Source organism: Cebus imitator, unplaced genomic scaffold (genome assembly GCF_001604975.1).
Source record: "Cebus imitator isolate Cc_AM_T3 unplaced genomic scaffold, Cebus_imitator-1.0 Scaffold403, whole genome shotgun sequence".
Taxonomy (NCBI): Eukaryota; Metazoa; Chordata; class Mammalia; order Primates; family Cebidae; genus Cebus; species Cebus imitator.
The window spans coordinates 1,360,551-1,380,849 of NW_016107718.1; the positions used below are offsets into that span (position 1 = coordinate 1,360,551).

The 20,299-nt window shown below is 39.7% G+C and overlaps 1 protein-coding gene and 1 pseudogene across 2 annotated transcripts in view; one reads left to right on the forward strand and one right to left on the reverse strand.

The window, feature by feature from the left end:
* Positions 1-20,299, forward strand: part of TEK (TEK receptor tyrosine kinase) — a 70,438-nt gene that overhangs the window by 40,506 nt on the left and 9,633 nt on the right. Inside the window, 5 exon segments of the mRNA XM_037731485.1 lie at positions 3,589-3,876; positions 11,085-11,384; positions 13,153-13,307; positions 14,854-15,064; positions 17,417-17,527. Of these exon segments, the coding sequence (XP_037587413.1) occupies positions 3,589-3,876; positions 11,085-11,384; positions 13,153-13,307; positions 14,854-15,064; positions 17,417-17,527 (1,065 nt within the window).
* On the reverse strand, positions 8,165-9,595 carry LOC108289447 (annotated as a pseudogene). The gene has a single exon (XR_001819171.2). The product of XR_001819171.2 is annotated as an NADH dehydrogenase [ubiquinone] 1 alpha subcomplex subunit 5-like (transcript).

The following is a 20,299-nucleotide window of genomic DNA, read 5'->3' on the forward strand; positions in this document are numbered from 1 at the left end:
GCCACTTCCATCACCTTAAGCTATTCATATCATATTTACCTCCCTTTTCTAAATCAATGCTTCTCAAACATAAGTGTCCATCACAATCACACAGAGAGCTTGTTAAAACATATTTCTGGGCTCCATCCCCAGAGTTTCTGTTTCAGTGGTTTTGAGGTGAGGATAAGGCCGGGTTCAATAATTTGCATTTCTAGTAGGTTTCCGAATGATGCTTGATGCTGCTGGTCCTGGATCCACATGTTCTGGATAATGTGTAAAATTATTTCTTGATTTATCAGTGGTGTTGCGTATTGATTGGCCTTCTATTGCCTTAATTAAGTGTGTGAATCTTCCTTGATGCTAACCGGACCTCTGGCCTTCTGCTACCCAGGTACCCTCCATTGAAATGCTGAAGTGATCTTTTGTAAGGTTCCATTCTTGGCTCTTTGCATTGTTCACTGTGTATAACCATTCTGTTACTATCTCTTGGTCAGTGCTTTATACCCTCAAGTTCATATATATTTAATTCGTATCACCTAGGAAGGTAAGAATTGTCATCTTCTCTATTTTATAGATTGCAAAGTAGAGGCTCAGAGTACTTAATAACAGTAAGATGCATCACTATACTAAATCTTCAGGTTTCATATCTTTGTCTTTTAGAAACAGGATCTTGCTCTGTCACTCAGGCAGGAGTGCAGTGGTTTGATCATAGCTCACTACATCCGCTATCTCCTGGGCTCAAGTCATCCTCCTGCCTCAGCCTCCTTTTAAAATTTTTTGTAGCTAGGGTCTTGCTCTGTTGCCAAGGCTGATCTTAAACTCCTGCCTCAAGCAGTCCCCTAGCCTCGGCCTCTCAGAGTGTTAGGATTACAGGGATGAGCCACCACTTCCAGTCCAGGCTTCATATCCTTTTGTTTCTCCAATTATTATTTCCACCTAGGATCACAACACCAGCTTATTATCCTAATTCACAAATTTGCCTATGTTTTACTCCATTTACTAAAGGTAGAAGGATATGTAATGATTCAGTGGACAAGCAAGGAAGAACATCCACTTTTCTTCTGCAGGGATTGCGTATCCTTACTGGAATCATCCTTTGTTCACTCCACCCGCCTAGTTTTCCTTTTACTGGCAGCATCCTTAAAGAGCTAAACCAGACTCAGAAGCTACTCTGAGGCTCACAGAAGCATTACACACAAGTAAGAAATGGCTTCTTGGGGACCCACCAGGTTGCGAATATGAAAAATAAATGCAGAAACTATATACAGAGGAAAAAGGGACCTCTACAGCCATGACCCAAGGGATCCCTGATATGTTATCATGCTGCTGCTAAAAGGCAAATATGGTAGTTAATTCTCTCTCAAGTCAGTGCTGGCGAGTCAAAAGGGGAAGGTCATAAACTGACTCAGATGGAAAGTATTTATGGAACAGAACATAAAACACTGCACAACCCCGCACTGTACTGTCTTCAGCCCTCAGAATAGGTTCCAGCCAGGATGTACTTAAAGGTCTCTCAGAATATTTCAAAGTAGTTCTCAGGGGCAGGCGGGAAGGGAATTCTTGAAGGTTCTTCTTTTCCCATCAGTTGAATTTTGCTGATGTTTGCTTTTCATTTCATCTGGCAATTGCACTGTTTATGTGTGCTGATTGAGGTGGTGAAGGCCAGGGAGTCCGGGAGGGGAGGGAAGAGAGCACTTGCCGAACACATGGCAGAAACGGGCAGACAGGGAGGGGTATGGGGCAATCATGCTCCCAAAGGGAAGGAAAAGGGGAAATAACTATTGAGTTACTCTTCTGTACCAGGCACAGGATTAGGAGGTGTACATGTATTCTCCAAAAGATCAACTCCCCATTCTGCTTTGCCATTGCAAACCTGCCTAAACCACTCTGGGTGGCTGTTTTGGAGGTTAAACTTCAGAGGTTAACAAGAGGAGTTGACATCACCTCTCTCCATTTGCAAAGGTTACAGAGAAAGGGCCATCAGGCCTTTTGCATAATGCCAAGCAAATATATGCCTGGCTGCTGGTTCTTACTAGTCTGAGGGTAGTCAGAAGCATGCTGATGGGACTTAACTCCCAGTAGATGGAAATAGACCCTTCCTCTTACTTCAAACCAAGAGTAAGAGCAGTGTTTCTCAACCTTTAAGAAAATGTATTGATAAGGGTGACTGTGTCCCTTCTGAGTATGTATGAATTAGAGGGTGCGTATCCTACATTTTGGAAGGACTTTATATCTGGAATTTAAAAATCAATTTACTATTTCACTGAAAACACAGTATTTCTTCCTTGGTCCAGTGACATAAGACACCTTGAAAGAAGGAAAGGAGGGAGGAAACCAATGTTAATAGAGCCCCCGACCCCCTCCAAGTGTTTTCACATCCATCGTCTCTCTAATTACTCCTGAGTCTGCAAGGTGGATATTTTAATTTCATTTTACAGGCGAACTTGGAGAGATTATGAATTTGCCCAAGGTTGCAAAACTAAAGTGGCATGTTCCTGTCTCTTGGATTTTAAAATCCATATTGTTTCTATTTAGTGAATGTCTTGGTGGCGCAGGCTCCTGTGGGTGGCCAGGCATCGTGCCGTCATAGCAAATACCTTGATGTGATCAGAGCAGGAGTAGGCCCGGTTCTGCCACCACAGCGGTATGACTTCTGAAATTCTTGCTAAGGGGAAGGAACCCCCAAGTTGCTTTACAATGTATTGCTCAAAATGGTAACAGAAATAGTAAATACTCACCCGTAATCCCATAACCTTGGCAAATCTACTGTTTTGATTATTAGTTTCCTTCCTATCCTTCACCATTGTAGACAAAACTTTTACCAAGTTACAGCCAAAGCTTCCATATTTTAAATCTTTTTATTAAGCTTTCATGCTTGTCCTAATTACCTGTTTTTCCACTGGATGGCTGTATCATAATTTATGATAGCAGTTTCCTATTTTGAGTGTTTAGGTTTCTTCCAGTTATTTTCTATTATAAATAATGTAATGAATCATTTTGGTAGGAAAAAACGAGTATCCTATGGCTGCTTGCTTGTGTTTCTTTGATAGCTTATGAATTTGTATATTATTCTAGAGCCAGAGTTAGTCTTCAAAGGTACCATTTAGCGCTGTCATTGCCTCTGCTCTTTTATGAGTCTGTCCTTGCATTGCTATAAAGAAATTCCTGAGACTGGGTAATTGAGAAGAAAAGAGGTTTGGCTTTTTACCAGCCCAAACAGTAAACACAGTAACCATTGGCTCATGGTTCTGCAGGCTTCATAGGAAACATTGGCTTTTGGGGAGAGCTGAGGGAGCTTTTACTCATGGCAGAAGGCAAAGTGGGAGCAGGCACTTCGCATGGTGAAAGCGGAGCAAAAGAGTGAGGGGGCGGTGCTGTACACTTTAAAATGAACGGATTTTGTGAAAACTCACTCAGTAATGGAAGGACAGCACCAAGGGGGATGGTGCTAAACCATTCATGGGAAGTCACCCCCATCATCCAGTCACCTCCCACCAGGCCCCACGTCCAACATTGGGGATTACATTTCAATATGACATTTGGGCGGGGACACTCATCCAAACTATATCAGTTGTATATAAAAATAATGATTTTTCTGGATTCTGCTAGGACTCCCTCCTCCAAGAGGTCTAAATCTCCTGCCTAAAAGTCAGACCACTCTAAATTTGACCTGGCAACCAATATTTCCAAGCTCGGAAGATGACTTTTATGTTGAAGTGGAGAGGAGGTCTGTGCATATAAAAAGTGATCAGCAGAATATTAAAGTTCCAGGCAACCTGACTTCGGTGCTGCTTAACAACTTACATCCCAGGGAGCAGTACGTCGTGCGAGCTAGAGTCAACACCAAAGCCCAGGGGGAATGGAGTGAAGGTCTCACTGCTTGGACCCTTAGTGACAGTAAGTAACTCATTCTGCTCCAATCTCCTCTGAGCAATATGGGGCTACCACCATTCGAATTTGGTAACATCACTTCAAGACTATTTGAAATTATGAAAGAAAGGTAGTTGTGACAGAAGGCTAATTAGTGCCCTCCACCTGATCATTTTAATAACTTTCAATATATAAGAAAGCCCCATATATTTGGATTTGCAATAATTCAGGCAGGGCTGTGCTAAAAATTTACCCTCCCTTGGTGTGCAGTTATTTAGCAAATTAATAACAAGAATAAGGTTTTCTAGGGCTTGTTGAACTATTTATGGGGCAGTTTTTAAGGATTATCATATATAGCTACATGTACACAGATGACAATGAAGTCCAGATGGGTCTTTCCTAATCTTAAAAACCAAGTAACTATGCTTGAAAGCCCTTGAAAACAGGTAATACACACACACACACACACACACACACACACACACACACACATATATATGTATATATATACATATATATACATATGTATGTATATATATACATATATATATGTATGTATATATACACATACATATATATATGTATATATATATATTGCTCTTTAGGTTCTGGGGTACATGTGCAGAACATGCAGAACTGTTGCCTAGGTACACACATGGCAATGTGGTTTGCTGCCTCCATCCCCCCCATCACCTACATCTGGCATTTTTCCCCATGTTATCCCTACCCAACCTCCCCACCCCCCGCTGCCCCTCCCCTATTCCCCCACAACAGACCCCAGTGTGTGATGCTCCCCTCCCTGTGTCCATGTGTTCTCATTGTTCAACACCCGCCTATGAATGAGAACATGCAATATTTGATTTTCTGTTCTTGTGTCAGTTTGCTGAGAATGATGGTTTCCAGATTCATCCATGTCACTACAAAGGACATGAACCCATCATTTTTTATGGCTGCACAGTGTTCCATGGCGTAAATGTGCCACATTTTCCCTGCCCAGTCTATCATCGATGGGCATTTAGGTTGGCTCCAGATCTTTGCTATTGTAAACAGTGCCGCTATGAACATGTGTGTGCATGTGTCTTTATAACAGAATGATTTATAATCCTTTGGGTATATATCCAGTAATGGGATTGCTGGGTCAAATGGAATTTCTATTTCTAGGTCCTTGAGGAAGCGCCACACTGTCTTCCAATTTTGTGAAACTTTCAAGGTGCAGAATAATGCTAAGAGTAACATAACATTCACATTCCTACCATCCAGAATTAGCAACTGTTGACATTTTGTCACATTTGCTCTCAGCATTTGTTGTTGACTTACAGGGGTAATAACCCACTACAGATACGTCAGTATCTCCCTTTGACTGTTATCCTTATTCCATTTCTATTCCCCTCTCCCAAGAGACAACCAAAATTATGAGTTTAAGTATATTTCCATTTAATGTTGTATAATTTTTTTTGAGACAACATCTCACTCTGTTGCCCAGGCTGGTCAGCAGTGGTGCCGTCATAGCTTACTGCAGCCTTGGCTTCCTGGGCCCAAGCCGTCCTCCCACCTCAGCCTCCTGAGTAGCTGGGACCATAGGCACACACCGCAACACCTGATTAATTTTTTTTAAAATTTTCGTAGAGATGGGATCTCCCTATGTTGCCTAGGCTGGTCTGGGACTCCTGGGCTCAAGCAGTCCTCCCACTTTTGCCTCCCAAAGTGCTGAAATTGTAGGCCTAAGCCACTGTGTCCAGCCCAATATTCCATAATTTTAATATATCTAAAAGTATACATATGCATACATATCATGCATCTTTTTTGAATGAACATTATGATTTTTATCTATCCATATTATTTAGCTTTGATGCATGCCATTTTAACTTCCGTATAATATTCTATCTTATGAATGCATCTTGTCATTCATTCCCTTCCTTTTAGATGGAGATGTAGGTTTTTTCATTTTTTACTATCATGAATAAAATGCAATGCCTATTATTAATGCATGTCTCCATGTGCATAGACAGGTGTGAGAGTTTTTCCTGGGAACATGTCCAGTGGTGGAACTCATGGGCTGTTTCCCTCTAAAGTGGTTAGTCGGTGTATACTATGTTCAGGAGTATATGACAGTGCCATTTTCCTTATACCCTTCTCTGTACCTGTATCCTTCCCCTATATCACTCCATAGTATCACACCTTGTTATTTTTGCATATCTCAAAGGCAAAAAATGGTACCTCATTGTTGATTTCAATTTTGATGTCCTTAATAACTAGCAAAGGTAAGCATCTTTTTATGTTAATTGTTCATCTGGATGTCCTCTTTTTTGATACACTGATTGATATCCTTTGCTCATTTAGAATAGGATGTGTTTCTTACTGATTTGTAAAAATTATTTGTATGATCTAAATACTAATTGCAAAATATATTCTCCTTATCCCTTTATTGTAACCTTGTTTGTGGTGGTTTTTAACCCACAGATACTTTACATTTTGATGCAATTGGACCTATTAGTATTTGCCCGTATGATTTTTACTTTTTGCATTTTGGAATTATTCCCTATCCCAAGGTCAAAAACATATTCTCTGTGTTTTTCCTACTAGTTGTAGTGTTGTTTTGTGTATTTAGGTTTTTAAGATACAGGAATGTTATTTGGGGGTACAGTGTATTTTAATATTTTTATTTTAATGTTATTTATTCAGATGTGGCAAGTCAGTGTTCCCAATGCCACATATTGAATAGTCCCCATGGTGAGTCGTGATGCTTTCTGTATCATATGCCAGGTTCTTGTATTCACTTTGCATCTATTTCTGGATGTTCTGTTCTTTTGCATTTATCTGTTTGTTCCTGTACCATTTCCAGCATATTTAAATTAATTATAGACTCATGAAATGTCTTGATTACTCTGGGGTGAATCACCATTTCCTATTTCAAAATTATCTTAGGTGCTCACTATTCTATGTAAGTTTCATCCTTATTAGAGTGATTACTCTCAAAATCACACTATCAGTATCATATTTTAGGATTAAACAAAAACCAGTTAATAGTCACTGGGAGTTGACTTGCCTTGGATGATGGTATGAAATTTGATGGAGGGTCAATATCGGTGGTCGTAGTAGGGATGTAAGAATGGCAGGGTAGGAGGTGATCCCTATAGGGTCAGGAAATCAGGGGAAGGAGGATGTGAATGAGAACATTTCAATTTTACCTGAAAACATTTGTTAATATTCTGTGTTGTCATTGGCTGATCATGCATGTTCAGAAGTAAAATTAATACTTCCAGTTATAAAATTTGTGTTGGTTCCCAGCCTAGCAATTCCATCTGGTCCAAGGGTAAAAAGTGGAGTGAATTAGATTTGGCATATCACCCCAATCATAGTAAAAATAATATATGTGTGTTAGGTTTTCTTGTTGAAAAACATTTACCTGGGGAGTGTGTGACCCTTACAATGATTCTCTGAGGAAGGTAGAGTAAGAATGACCATCAAATTTATCAGATGAGGAACCTGATGCACAGAGGAGGTAGGTGACTTGCCCAGAGTTATGCAGCTAGTACGGCATGGGGATTAGGATTCCAACCCTCATTTTGTTCTATTTTTTCCCCCAGCCATGCTACAAATGTCTTCCACTTGTCTCTTTGGATGAGCAACCCACTGCTTCAAAGCAACTATGGCTCTAGATGTTCTTTAGTAGTGATAGCCCATTTCTAAATTGTTTAAGGTCTGATTAGTGTTTCCTAAAGAATTTTAGAATCTATTTTAGAGTCACCTGGGGAACCCGCTAAAATGTAGATTGCTGGGTCCAGACCCACTGAATTTATGTGAAAGGTTTATTGGGCCATCCCAAAGAGTGGCTCCTTTCAGGCATAAAATGGATAAATTGGTAGATGCAAATTTATGATTTTTAGTTGGCACCAACATTATATTCATTATTTTTCTAACAAGTATCTAAAAGACACTGCTGCTTTTTGTGACAGGCTTAGAAGATCTCTGGTTTATGAAGTTGAATTTTTTTGAGCCACAACTATTAAATATGTGATCATAGTAATCTGAAAATGTTAGTATTTCTATTATCCCTTTAATCTCCTGTGGGAAGAAAGGCTACTGTATATTTTTATAAAAATATACAAAAATTTGGTACTGGATGTAAAGAAAGACATAATGTTCATTAATTGTGATTTTTGGATACTGTACCACCTGGTAGACATAGAACATAACAATCAGATTTGGAAGTTTCAAAATCCAATACCGAATTCCCATAAATTGCCATAGTCCCCTAAAGGGTAACACGGGGGAGTCAACATAATGAAAAGAAAAAAATTGTATTTTTTTTAAAGGCAAAAACACGTAATTTTATTTTTGTTTAATCTTAATCTTGCCAACTTCTTCCCCTGAACAATATTTGTCTTATTTTGATACCCACCTACACTTATGTTAGAAACGTACTGCAAACTATTTAGTGATTCCACTTTGAATTTATAGTTGTATAGTTAAGATGTTTTGAATATATGCCTATCCATATGCCAGATATAAATTTCAGAAACTCTTAATGTCTCTTCTTTCACAGAAATTCTACCTCTGTCCTGATGTAATTAGGTTGATTAAGAAAATTAAATGCTATGGGCCAGAAAACTAACTTCCACAAATGCAACAAAAGGAAAAGTTTTTCCAAGTACCTCTATGCAATGGGAAATCGTTCTTTCAAGTACCAAGTCAATTTCTTCAACTGTACAATGTATTCTGACTTGATGGTTTTCAAATATAATATAGTAACAACAAAATGTAACAAAATTAAGACTATAAGAAAACAGAGTAAATGGTATAATTCAAATAATGACAAACAAAATGGCATTATGGATTTTATAATCAATATATAACTATATATTTAAATTTTACTTTACATCCATAAGATCACAGTTAAGGAGGTTAACCATAATTTCAAATTTTATTAGCAGCCATTTATGTTGTTTTATCACATTTGAAAATATCACTCTTATTTTTTACTTCAAACAGTGATCTATAAATTTGTTTAGACCATAATAATTAAGGACCTTTTCTTTTCTTCTTCAGGATAATTTTAAAAATTGAATATTATATTGAACCTACTACTAAAGAAACTTTACTTTTTGAGTATGGCCTCTACATTGAAGATCTTTAGGAATTTTTCTGATTCTCACATCTTCCCATGACCTCTCTGTTCATAGAAATATCATCTTTGAAATAATTTGTGTGACTACTTTACAAATCAAAAATGGATTCACATGACCAAATTATCATAATCACTAATTTTAACAGTTTCCTAGATATTTTTATTTCAGTTTCTTGATTATGTCAATAATATGAACACGCTGTTAATAGAACAGAATATTTCATTACATCGGTTTCCCATCAACCCACCAAAATCACTTAATAATTATATTGGCCATTTCCACTGATTGGCAGGAGGCTCTTTCACTAATGGCTCCCATGTTTTCCACTGCACCATTTTTCTTGCTAGTCTTAGTTCATGTTCAGCCTGAAGAATCACCTCTTTTAATTGACCACCTTGAAGTTGGTCTTCTAATTTTTGAACATCTAATTCCACTTTAACACATTTATAATCTGTTCTGTATATTTTCTATATGCTGCATTTTTAGGGATATCCTCAAGAACATCGAGAATCTTTGTGTACAATATTCTTAGCCTCTTGTGTGGAGTATTGCACACAGCCAATCCCACAAGGCCAGTGGTCTTCTTCAGCACACCTGCCATGACGTGCCGATGAATTGATGACCAAGAAAAAAATTTTAAATAGAAAGGATGTACCTTGAGATACTTCTCAAAGGTTCTAATTTGCTTATAAGCAATAACTTTCATGTGGGAAAACAACGGCGTATGGAATGAAACAGCCTACGTCTACTATTCTTCTAAACAAAACTCTTAAATTTTTGAAGTCTCAGTTTTCTCATCTCTAAAATGTGGAGCATAAGAATCTCAGCACTGTGTGGTTTTACAAGTCAAGAGAGTGTCTGCAGGTGGAAGCACATTGTAAATAGCCGCATAATGCAAGGTACAGAGAATATTAAGAACAAGAGCTCGAATTCATTCTTTTTTTTTTTTTTTTTTTTTTTTGAGATGGAGTCTCTCTGTTGCCAGGCTGCAGTGCAGTGGTACGATCTCAGCTCACTGCAACTTCTGACTTCCTGGTTTAAGTGATTCTCCTGCCTCAGCCTCCCGGGTAGCTGGGATTACAGGCATGTGCCACTACGCCCTGCTAATTTTTGTATTTTTAGTAGAGACGGGGTTTCATGTTGGCCAAGATGGTCTCTGTCTCCTGACCTCGTGATCTGCTCGCCTTGGCCTCTCAGAGTACTGGGATTATAGGCGTGAGGCACCGTGCCCAGCTGAATTCATTCTTTTCCTGGGTTAAATAGGCTTAGGCTTTATCAAGTTGTGAACTTCCCTTCTAGCCTGTGCCCTTTCAAGTTTGAGTGAGAATGTAGTGATGATGAGGTGCCTGTCATCTTCATACGTGGAAAATCTCAAGGCATCTCTTTCTCATCCTGCCTATGACCCTGAATGGAATGTGACCCCACTTTTCCCTAAATCCCTATAATACTTTGTCTACTGAAAGTTATTAGCACATTTTCTCATGTATACACTAACCTGCTTGCTGCTCCATAAATTTAGGGCAAGGACAGACCACATGATGCTAAGACTATGGACTACAGAACCAGACTGCCAGGAGTTGAACCTTGTTTCTTCTACTTAACAGTAGTTTGAATCTTGTTTCTTCTACTTAACAGCAGTGTGACTCTTAACTACTGTTAAGTAGTGTGGCCATGGCTAAGTCACTTAACATCTCCAGACCTCAGCACTTACAGCAAGATTGTTATGAAGAAGAAATGAATATATACAAGAGCCTAGATCAATGCCTCCCATATTGTAAGCACTATATAAATGCTAGCCCTCATAAGCTTTCCATTCTTCCCAGCATTAAGATTAGTAAATACAGGTTTGTGGAACGACAGAATTTTTCAGGCCTTCATTTAGTGTCAAGATGACGGTAGATGATATGAGTGTTGCCATTTCCTTGTGCCACTCTTTCAAGTCTTCATGGAGTCCAGTAGCCACTACCAGTTGATTGGGATACCATCTGAGAAAACATCTGTTTGCCTTTCATGTTGTATGAGCTGACATGAACCCTATCTCAAAAGCATAATGATCTAAGACATGGTAGTGTATCTTCAGTGAATCTTTTTCTTTTTAATTTCTAGTTCTTCCTCCTCAACCAGAAAAAATCAAGATTTCCAACATCACACACTCCTCTGCTGTGATTTCTTGGACAATATTGGATGGCTATTCTATTTCTTCCATTACTATCCGTTACAAGGTTCAGGGCAAGAACGAAGACCAGCACATTGATGTGAAGATAAAGAATGCCACCATCACTCAGTATCAGCTCAAGGGCCTAGAGCCTGAAACAGCTTACCATGTGGACGTTTTTGCAGAGAACAACATTGGGTCAAGCAAACCAGCCTTTTCTCATGAACTGGTGACCCTCCCAGAATCTCCAGGTTGGTTGAATGGACAGGTATTTACATAGGATTACCGTGCAGCCCTGTAGGCAGCTGGCTTATCAGGACAGGCCTGTGAAATGAAAACCTATGAAAGGTCGGTGGTTGAATGGACAGATATTTATTTACAGAGAGGTCCTTAATATCAAATGCCTCCAAGAAGGACTGCTGTTGGTCCATTTTCTATTATTAAATAGATCAGTCTATCAGCATACCCCATCCAGCAATCTAAGAAGAAAACTCTGAGGAATATGAACTTTAATTCCGAGGAGAAAGAAGAATGTGGGAGCTGCTTATAGAAGGCAGGCTGAGCAAGAGCTCCAGGGGAAGGCTCCAGAGACCATGCTCCATTCTTCCTCAGACACTCCTCTTTTAGCTGGATGGCACTGTGCAATTCTGAGTTTTCTTCTACTTTATCGATGTAGGTTATTAGGTCTCCATGTCCACCACTAACCCCAACCCCAGAAATAGTTTACGCTTTGAGTTAGAGATCCTCTCAGAATGCCATACTGTGCCCAGCGTTTGTGACTGATAAAATTTGTTGAGTGTAATTAAGTGAACAAAGGCCCCATGTGGGTGGAGATGCAGCAGGAGGATTGACTTCGAGTCTGTGCAGAGGCGCCTCCCAGATCTCTGTGTTGTGTACAATGTGTGCTAGAGAATGTGGATGGAGGCATGTTAGAGGGAAGTTTTGAAAATTTATGATTTGGATTATAGTCTATATTTACAGAAAATGCTATAACTAAATCTAAAAACTTCTTGGTTCTGTTGGAGGATTACTTAGACCTTAAGAAACAAAATCAAACAAGTTGCGTTAGCAGTGCCGATTATTTGAAACATTTTTGAAATGTTCAAGAAATGAAGAGTCTGCTCAATAGAGAAAATCATGGTTTTCAGGTCACACTCTTAGTGAATGCTCCAATTTTGTGATTACTTGTGTTTTGGTAAAATGTAACTTCCTAAATTTAAGCTATACATAAAAAATTTAAAACAAGACAAAACCAAAAATTCTCATCATTCTAGACATCTCTGTATATGTACATATATAGAGATAGAAGGAAAGATAAATGAGAAGGGAGGAATACTTTTAAGAAGATGGGATCATGTGCTGTGTGCTAATACTAATACACATATATTGAGTTTAATTTTATTTGAATTTAAATAAGGGAAAGAAGTAGAGTGATTATACCACAGTCTTTATAATTTATTTTGACCTAAGCCCTAAATTTAGTGTTTTTGCCTCTGTCTTTTCCTGTCTTCCTCCTTCCCTTCCTCCCTCTTTTTTCCTGTTGGTATCCTTAGGCTTTCTTCATGAACTCTTTAAAATGAGAAAAACAAAACAAAACATCTGACAGAATCTAAGCTCTTGGCATAATCGAACTTTAAAACATTTCTAGGTGGGGAAATTGAGGTTTAGGGAGGTTTAGTCATTCTCCCTTTTATTCAGTATTGTTCATCTGCTTGGGATCCTACTTGGAAATAAAAGTTGAGCAAATGATAACTGATGATTAGCACATTGCCAATTGTAACAGCACTTTCGCACGTGCTTTTTTTTTTTAAAAAAGATCTTGTAACAATCTTGTGAGTCAGATTCATCTCCACTGAGTTTTAGAATATAAATGAGTAGCCTCAGGTCATGGAGTGATTAGGTGGCGGGGTTAGGGCTGCCGTTCAGTTCCTGTTACACTGTGTCTTCTCCCAAAGATGGTGATGGTGTGTTTCTCTATGTAAACTAACCTACCTGCTTCACCTCTGTCTTTCTGCACAGCACCAGCGGACCTCAGCGGGGGGAAGATGCTGCTTATCGCCATCCTTGGCTCTGCAGGAATGACCTGCCTGACTGTGCTGTTGGTCTTTCTGATCATGTTACAATTGAAGAGGGCAAATGTCCAAAGGAGAATGGCCCAAGCCTTCCAAAACGTGGTAGTGTCGCATCTTCCTACTAGCTAGCTAATAAGGGCAAGTCCAAGTACAGGCAGAACCTTCACTTTAAAGATATGGACCAGGAAATTTACTTGTAAAGCAAATGTTTCACTTAGGCAAGTCTCATCTTCTCTTTGGCTTCCATTACAAAATTGAAGATAAAAAGTATGACTGTATAATTTCTTATCCATACCAGAAGAATTTTAAGAGTGAAAAGGGTGCTCTTAGTAAATTTTGCAGGAAACCAGGTATGCCCCTGCCTGCTAAATGAGATGTATGGTCATCCTAATAATAAGTCCCCAGAGAGGATACCTTGCAGTAGAATGAATTGAACATTTTTGGTAAGGAATGACATGAGGGTAACCAGACCTCAATGAGATAAGTAATCATTTATTATATTAGACAGGTTTTCCCCCCATTTGCCTATTGCTGGCTCCCATTTCTTTCTAATAACTCCCTCAATCTTATCACCTCTCAAATGTGTAAGAATTGTATATACGTGTGTGTGTCTCCCATTCCTGTGTACCCTCAGTCTGATGTCAGGGTTCCTGGCACTTGGTGCTGCCTCATTTTTTTTCGTCTAGGAATTCTAACCAGTAGCAAAGGCCTATAAAATCACACTTCACCAAGAGGCATCTTATTTGATTTCTTTCGGTATACTAAAGCCTGAAAATTTATCTAGTTTGTGGGTTCAGACCCTGTAAAATTAATTTGAAGCAGACTATATCAATTCTGTATATAATGCATTGAGTGCAATGATTCATGTGAGGCGTACCCTACGTGCATGAATCTCCAAGATTCCCTTCCATGGAGGACGAGAGGAACTTCACCATCTGACTCCATGCCAGAGCTGGCTCGACTCAGGCTGTCACTGGAGAGGGGGGGCCAGCAAGGGGGTTGGGAGTGCTAGAGCCTGTCAAAATGCCAGTGCTTTTTCAAGGTAGCACTAGCAGCTATTTGAAGTCAGGAGAAAGATATTGTGTTGGGTTCGGCTCTAAGCTTCAGTGATCCCATGGCCAGAGTGGACTTACAGATTCTAAGCCTGAGGACAAGAAAAAGGGAAAGAGTGTGCACTAAAAATAGACTAGGATCAAGATAATGTTAAGAAAGCTTTCACTGAGGCACATCCTGTGGCAGCCCCATATGGGATCTCCAAGCCAGTTTCCAAACCAGAGCTGAACACTTGTTCGTTTCACAGCCCTGTGGGGAACTCACATACAACTAACACAAGGATGGCAAACACATGGCCTATGTACTGTTACTCTGTCTTCCCTCACCCTTTACAGACATTGCTAATCAACAAGCCTTTCCAGGGAGGCCCGGAATGGTGCCTATGCAGCGCTGTAGGCAGCTGGTTCATCAGGACAGGCCTGTGAGATGAAAACCTATGTCCCTTTCCAGCCTAGAATTAAATACACTATTTCTTTGTTCGTCTGAAGTGGATACCAACCAGAAGACTTTGTGCCCCTTTGAATTTATGAAAAATCCTGACATAAAATGATTAACATTTTAAACATTTAATGATTAAAAACAATTATTTTGCCAGAGGGAAGAACCAGCTGTGCAGTTCAACTCAGGAACTCTGGCCCTAAACAGGAAGGTCAAAAGCAACCCAGATCCTAGAATTTATCCAGTGCTTGACTGGAATGACATCAAATTTCAAGATGTGATTGGAGAGGGCAATTTTGGCCAAGTTCTTAAGGCGCGGATCAAGAAGGATGGGTTACGGATGGATGCTGCCATCAAGAGAATGAAAGGTCAGTGGCTGACCAGTTAGAGTCAGCATTGCATGACGATGTGGAGAAAACTTGATTTCCTGCTGAGTTTTTCCTCTATGCTCTTAGATTCTTTAAACTAAACATTGGCATGGTATCAGATATAGCTGTTAGGTACATCTGAAGAGTATGCCTCCTTTGAGGTTGAGCCCATGATAGCCAGGATATAAATACAAAGGCAGGAGCCATTTAGATATCACTGTCTTGATTCATTGGGATGTGACACTGTAGATTCTTGGTCATATACGGAGAACTTTTGGGGAGCGTGATTGTTTCTCTTAATGTAGTGCTTCTCAAAATTGAGTGTGCATCAAAATCACCTGGAAGGCTTGTTTACAAACAGACTGTTGGGTCCTACCCCACAATTTCCGACTTAGTCTGAAAAGGGCCAGAGAATCTGCGTTTCTCATTAGTTTTCCAGTGATGCTGAATTGTGGGTTTGGGGACCACATTTTGCAAACCACAGTCTACGTAGGTTAACTGTATGTAAATTCCTGGGGACACTGTTAGAAATGCATCCACTTCGGCTTCTTCCATTCCTGGTTTGACTATATCTGAATTTCTTGGGGAGCGTAAGAAAATCTGTGTTCTTAAACGGCTTTCTCAATGGTTCCTCTGAATACTCAAGTTTGCAGAGAAAACCACTGATTTAAGGTCATAAGAACTAAATCTTTTCCAGCTTTGTTCATCTCAAGACTGTTTGGTACCTACCCGTCTAATAATATTTGGTAATAAATATCTTCAGAGAAAGCAGAATGACTAGTTCACTGGCAAATTAGCTAGCTGTCTTCCCTTGTGTGTGAAAAAGCAGTTTGTGTAAGACTTGACTGTGAGGCTGCACTATTGCTTTTATAGAATACAGGATTGGCATGTGGTGCATTAAATTGCAGAATGTGATGAGCTAGCTATTATCGTGGTGCAGCTCTATCTTAAGAGCTTTCTAAGGATGCTGGCAGATTTTTCTTTTTCTGGACACAATATTGAGCCTGTGAATTAACTCTAAATCTTATTAAATCATCTCTGCTTTCTGCATTGTTAAGAGCAACAAAACAAAATATTATCTATGATTAGAAACAGCAATATATTTCTTTAAAAACAATATAAACTACTTGCAAAACAGCCAGAAATCCCTTTTCTGTTTTGCTACTTTAGTCACAGGGAGTCTTGGGGAGCAGTGAGGATAGTGAGAGGAGAGGGGTGTAGAATCTTAGGAAGGCAGTTTCTATTGGGATCTGATGTGAGCCTGATTTTCTGTCTTGTGCCCATGTGAAGAGGGAAAATAGTTAATAAGGCACCAGGGCAGAGAAATCCTGCAGGCGAAGCTCTGCATCCAAAGAAGGGCAGTTGCTGAAGTAGGCGGACAGCCTCCCTATAAAGAACTTCTTTAAAAAATGATTCCCAAGGTATTGACCCTCAGTAAGGCTTCTGAAGTATGAACAGAGCACCTGACTTATGGGTACCATTAGCCCCTCCTGAGACAATTGTCACAGTTTCTAAGCATGATCAGGCATGTCCATGGCATGAGCACCCCACTCCTACCCTTGCCACCCAGTGTTGTTTTTTAAAAAACAGTATAGCTCATTGTCCCCGACTCAAGACTGATGAGTTTATGTACCAACCAATAGCCTTCTCTTCAGCCTGGTCCCTGGTGATTTCTCCCTCTGGTCAGAGTGCTAGTGGAGAGACAAGGCAAAAGGAATAGAAGCAGATGCAACTCAGTTTCCTGATTCCCATGCAACTTCCATAAGACACCATTTGGATTTGATTTGTTTAGCTCAATTAACCAGATGGAGACTGGTTTGTAAAAAAATAAGTTATAATCAATGAATAAAGATGCATGCATTATTGGTGATGTTTCATGGACACTTTGGTTTATTCCTTAGTTGTCTCTGGATGGTAGATTTAGCTGGAAGAGCTAACGTCTAAAAGATGGTACAGCTCCACCTCTACCAAGTCATTTACCTGAGGATCTGGGAGCTTAAACAATAAAACTTAAGAGTACCGGATATCCTCCAGGGGTGGTTTTGCCTCTGGGGGCATTTGGCAATATCTGGGTACATTTTTGATTGCCTATTGGCATCTAGTGGGTAGAGGGCAAGATGGCTGCAAAACATCCTACCATGCACAGGACAGTCCCCCCTCAAAAAGAATGATCATCCCAGTATCCATAGTGCCAAGGCTGCCAAGAAACTCTACTAAATTTAGAGCAGTCTCTTTGGTTGTATACAGTTGATGGTGACTGAGGGTACCTGAAGGTTCTGGGGGGCAGGACGGGACCCCTGATTCTGAAAAGGTGTGACAAGGAGGAACCACAACTTTTGACTTTCTTCCCAGAATATGCCTCTAAAGATGATCACAGGGACTTTGCAGGAGAGCTGGAAGTCCTTTGTAAACTTGGACACCATCCAAACATCATCAATCTCTTAGGAGCATGTGAACATCGAGGTGAGATGCTCTTTTCCTGTCAGATTTTTTTTTTTTATAAAACAGATATATTTCATACTGATATAAGGAAAGATAATGATCTTAAGAATGTTGCTTATTTTTTAAAAGTTGCATATTCTATCTGAATGTCTTTCTAGTCCCAGTCCCATTTATAGATTGTGTTGTGGTTTGCCATCTTTTTGGAGGTAGGTGCTGAGGCTGGACTATTTAGTATCTGATGTGGTTCAGACATTACTGCCCAAAGGTATTCATGGCTCCTACCTGCCCCATCCTTGGTCATCTAGAGGTTTTCTCAACTACCACCACTACTAAAGTATAGTAGGGGAGCCCACACCATCAGTTTCTTCTTAATTGCCTATCTTTACATTTTTCCTGGAAACCCAAGGACGAGTATTCTGAATGTTAAAAGCCATGAATGCCAGCAATCTACTGAAATATGAAAACTGAGGATGCTTAGATTTTTAAAATAATTATAAAAAGCTCTCATGTGATAGTGCTTTGTTTTTATCTAGAGTGCTTTCATGTACAATTACCATGGAGCTTTACCTCTATCCTGTGCTGCACATGTCTTTAAAGTTAAATTTATGTTATTAATTCAAATGTTTATTGAGCATTTTCTATTGTAATATGTGTAATTAGTGGTGAGGGAATAGGTAACAACAAAAATCTTCTACGGGTTTACCTCTGCAAAGCTGCATGGCCTTGTAGTTCTGCATTTGTGCTTAAACTTCATTTCTCATGGAAAACTTTGCTCCCACAAAAAGCTCCATGCAGTAATTATTTTACAAACTTGACAGCCTCTTGTTGACTTTGCAGGACAAACACCAACAATAGAAGAGACTACTTCCCTTTCCTCAATTTATGAAACTAAAAATACTGGTGCTTCCAACAATATATCATTCTATGAACCAAAAAGCATGTAATTCTGAAAGCCAGATCATGTCCCTTAGGTTAAATAATGAAGTAATGACATTTATTTTTTGAGCTACTTCCTGAAAACAATAATCAGCATGGGACAGGAGTATAAATGAAAGTTAAACACACCCCCCCCCCCAACACACACCCTGCTGCCCTTGCTGATGGCACTCCCACAAACATGGTTAGTGTTCTGAAAACCTGCCTGACTTTCTGTTCAAACCCACAAATGACACCGTACAAAAGGGCAAAGATTCTCTGGATACCCCGGGAAAGTGGTGTTATGACAGGAAGCCAAGTGGCGGTGGTGGATAGACTAAACCAATTTTCTGGAAAAAGCCTAAAACCACAAAGACGACTCTGCTGGGGATTTAGTGTGTTGACCCCACTGCAGATCTGAGAGAATGCTGGCCGTAAGGGATCCAGGCACTTTGCACTAGGAGGAGATAAGAAGAGAAATGGCCAAGTGATCCAGTTGTAAGCTTCATCTTTTATTCCGAGGACAATAAAATGTTGAGGTTATGTTTACCTCATGTGGTTGCAGTTGGTCTTTTGGGAGATAATAAACTACAAATATTAATGCAGCTTGCTTAGTGGGGAAAAAAGGTAACAACAAAAATATATCCCTTAAAATTTTGCTCTGTTATCACATTAGCACAGTTAGTTGGCTCTTAAAATTTTAAGATAAATTATTTGTACATATTTATGAATATATGTTAAATAAATATTATTTATTAGTAAATTAAAAAATATGTTTTAAAATTATTTTAGAATAATGCAGTAAAGATGTGAGAAAGCACATTTATTCCATAATTTAGGTCTAACTTTCCTTACCGTGGAACTGGATACCATACCAGATTTCTTTTTTGCTAGAGTTTCGATTTCTTAGAATATATTTCAGGCTTTCTTTTTTCTTTCTTGTTTTGAGACAGAGCCCCACTCTGTTGCCCAGTCTGGAGTGCAGTGGCACAATCTGGGCTCACTGCAAACTCCCTTTCCCTAAGCTCAAGCAGTCCTCCCACTTCAGCCTCCTAAGTACTCCCAAGTAGCTGGGACTGCAGGGACGTACCACCATGCTTGGCTAATTTGTGTTTATTTTTATTTTATTTTTTTGTAAAGATTAGGTCTCACTATACTGCCCAGGCTGGTCTCAAACTCCTGGGCTCAAGCAATCCTTCTGCCTTGGCTTCCCAGAGTGCTGGGATTACAAGTGTGAGCCACTGTGCTGGGGCCTCAACTTCTAATTCATTCAACATTAAAAAAACATGATTTACCCCAAAAATTCTTCTCTAAAAAACAGTGAAATCACTTTACATTTTAATAGGTGTAAACGTCAATGTTTTTAGCAAAGCAAACTCCCTTTTAAAAAAAATTTTTGTGGCCAGGTGCAGTGGCTCACGCCTATAAGCCCAGCACCTTGGGAGGCAGAGGTGGGCGGATCACCTGAGGTCCAAAGTTTGAGACCAGCCTGGCCAACGTGGTGAAATCCCATCTCTACTAAAAATACAAAAATTAGCTGGGCGTGGTGGCAGGAGCCTGTAATCCCAACTACGTGGGAGGCTGAGGCAGGAGAATTGCTTGAACCCAGGAGGTGGAGGTTGCAGTGAGCCGAGATCGCACCATTGCATTCTTGGGTGACAAAAGCGAAACTCTGTCTCCAAAAAAAAACACAAAACTTTGTAAGGGAATAATTTATTTTTAAAAACTCCAAGAAGGCCAGGCGCGGTGGCTCACGCCTATAATCCCAGCACTTTGAGAGGCCGAGGCGGGTGGATCACGAGGTCAAGAGATCGAGATCATCCTGGTCAACATGGTGAAACCCCGTCTCTACTAAAAATACAAAAATTAGCTGGGCAT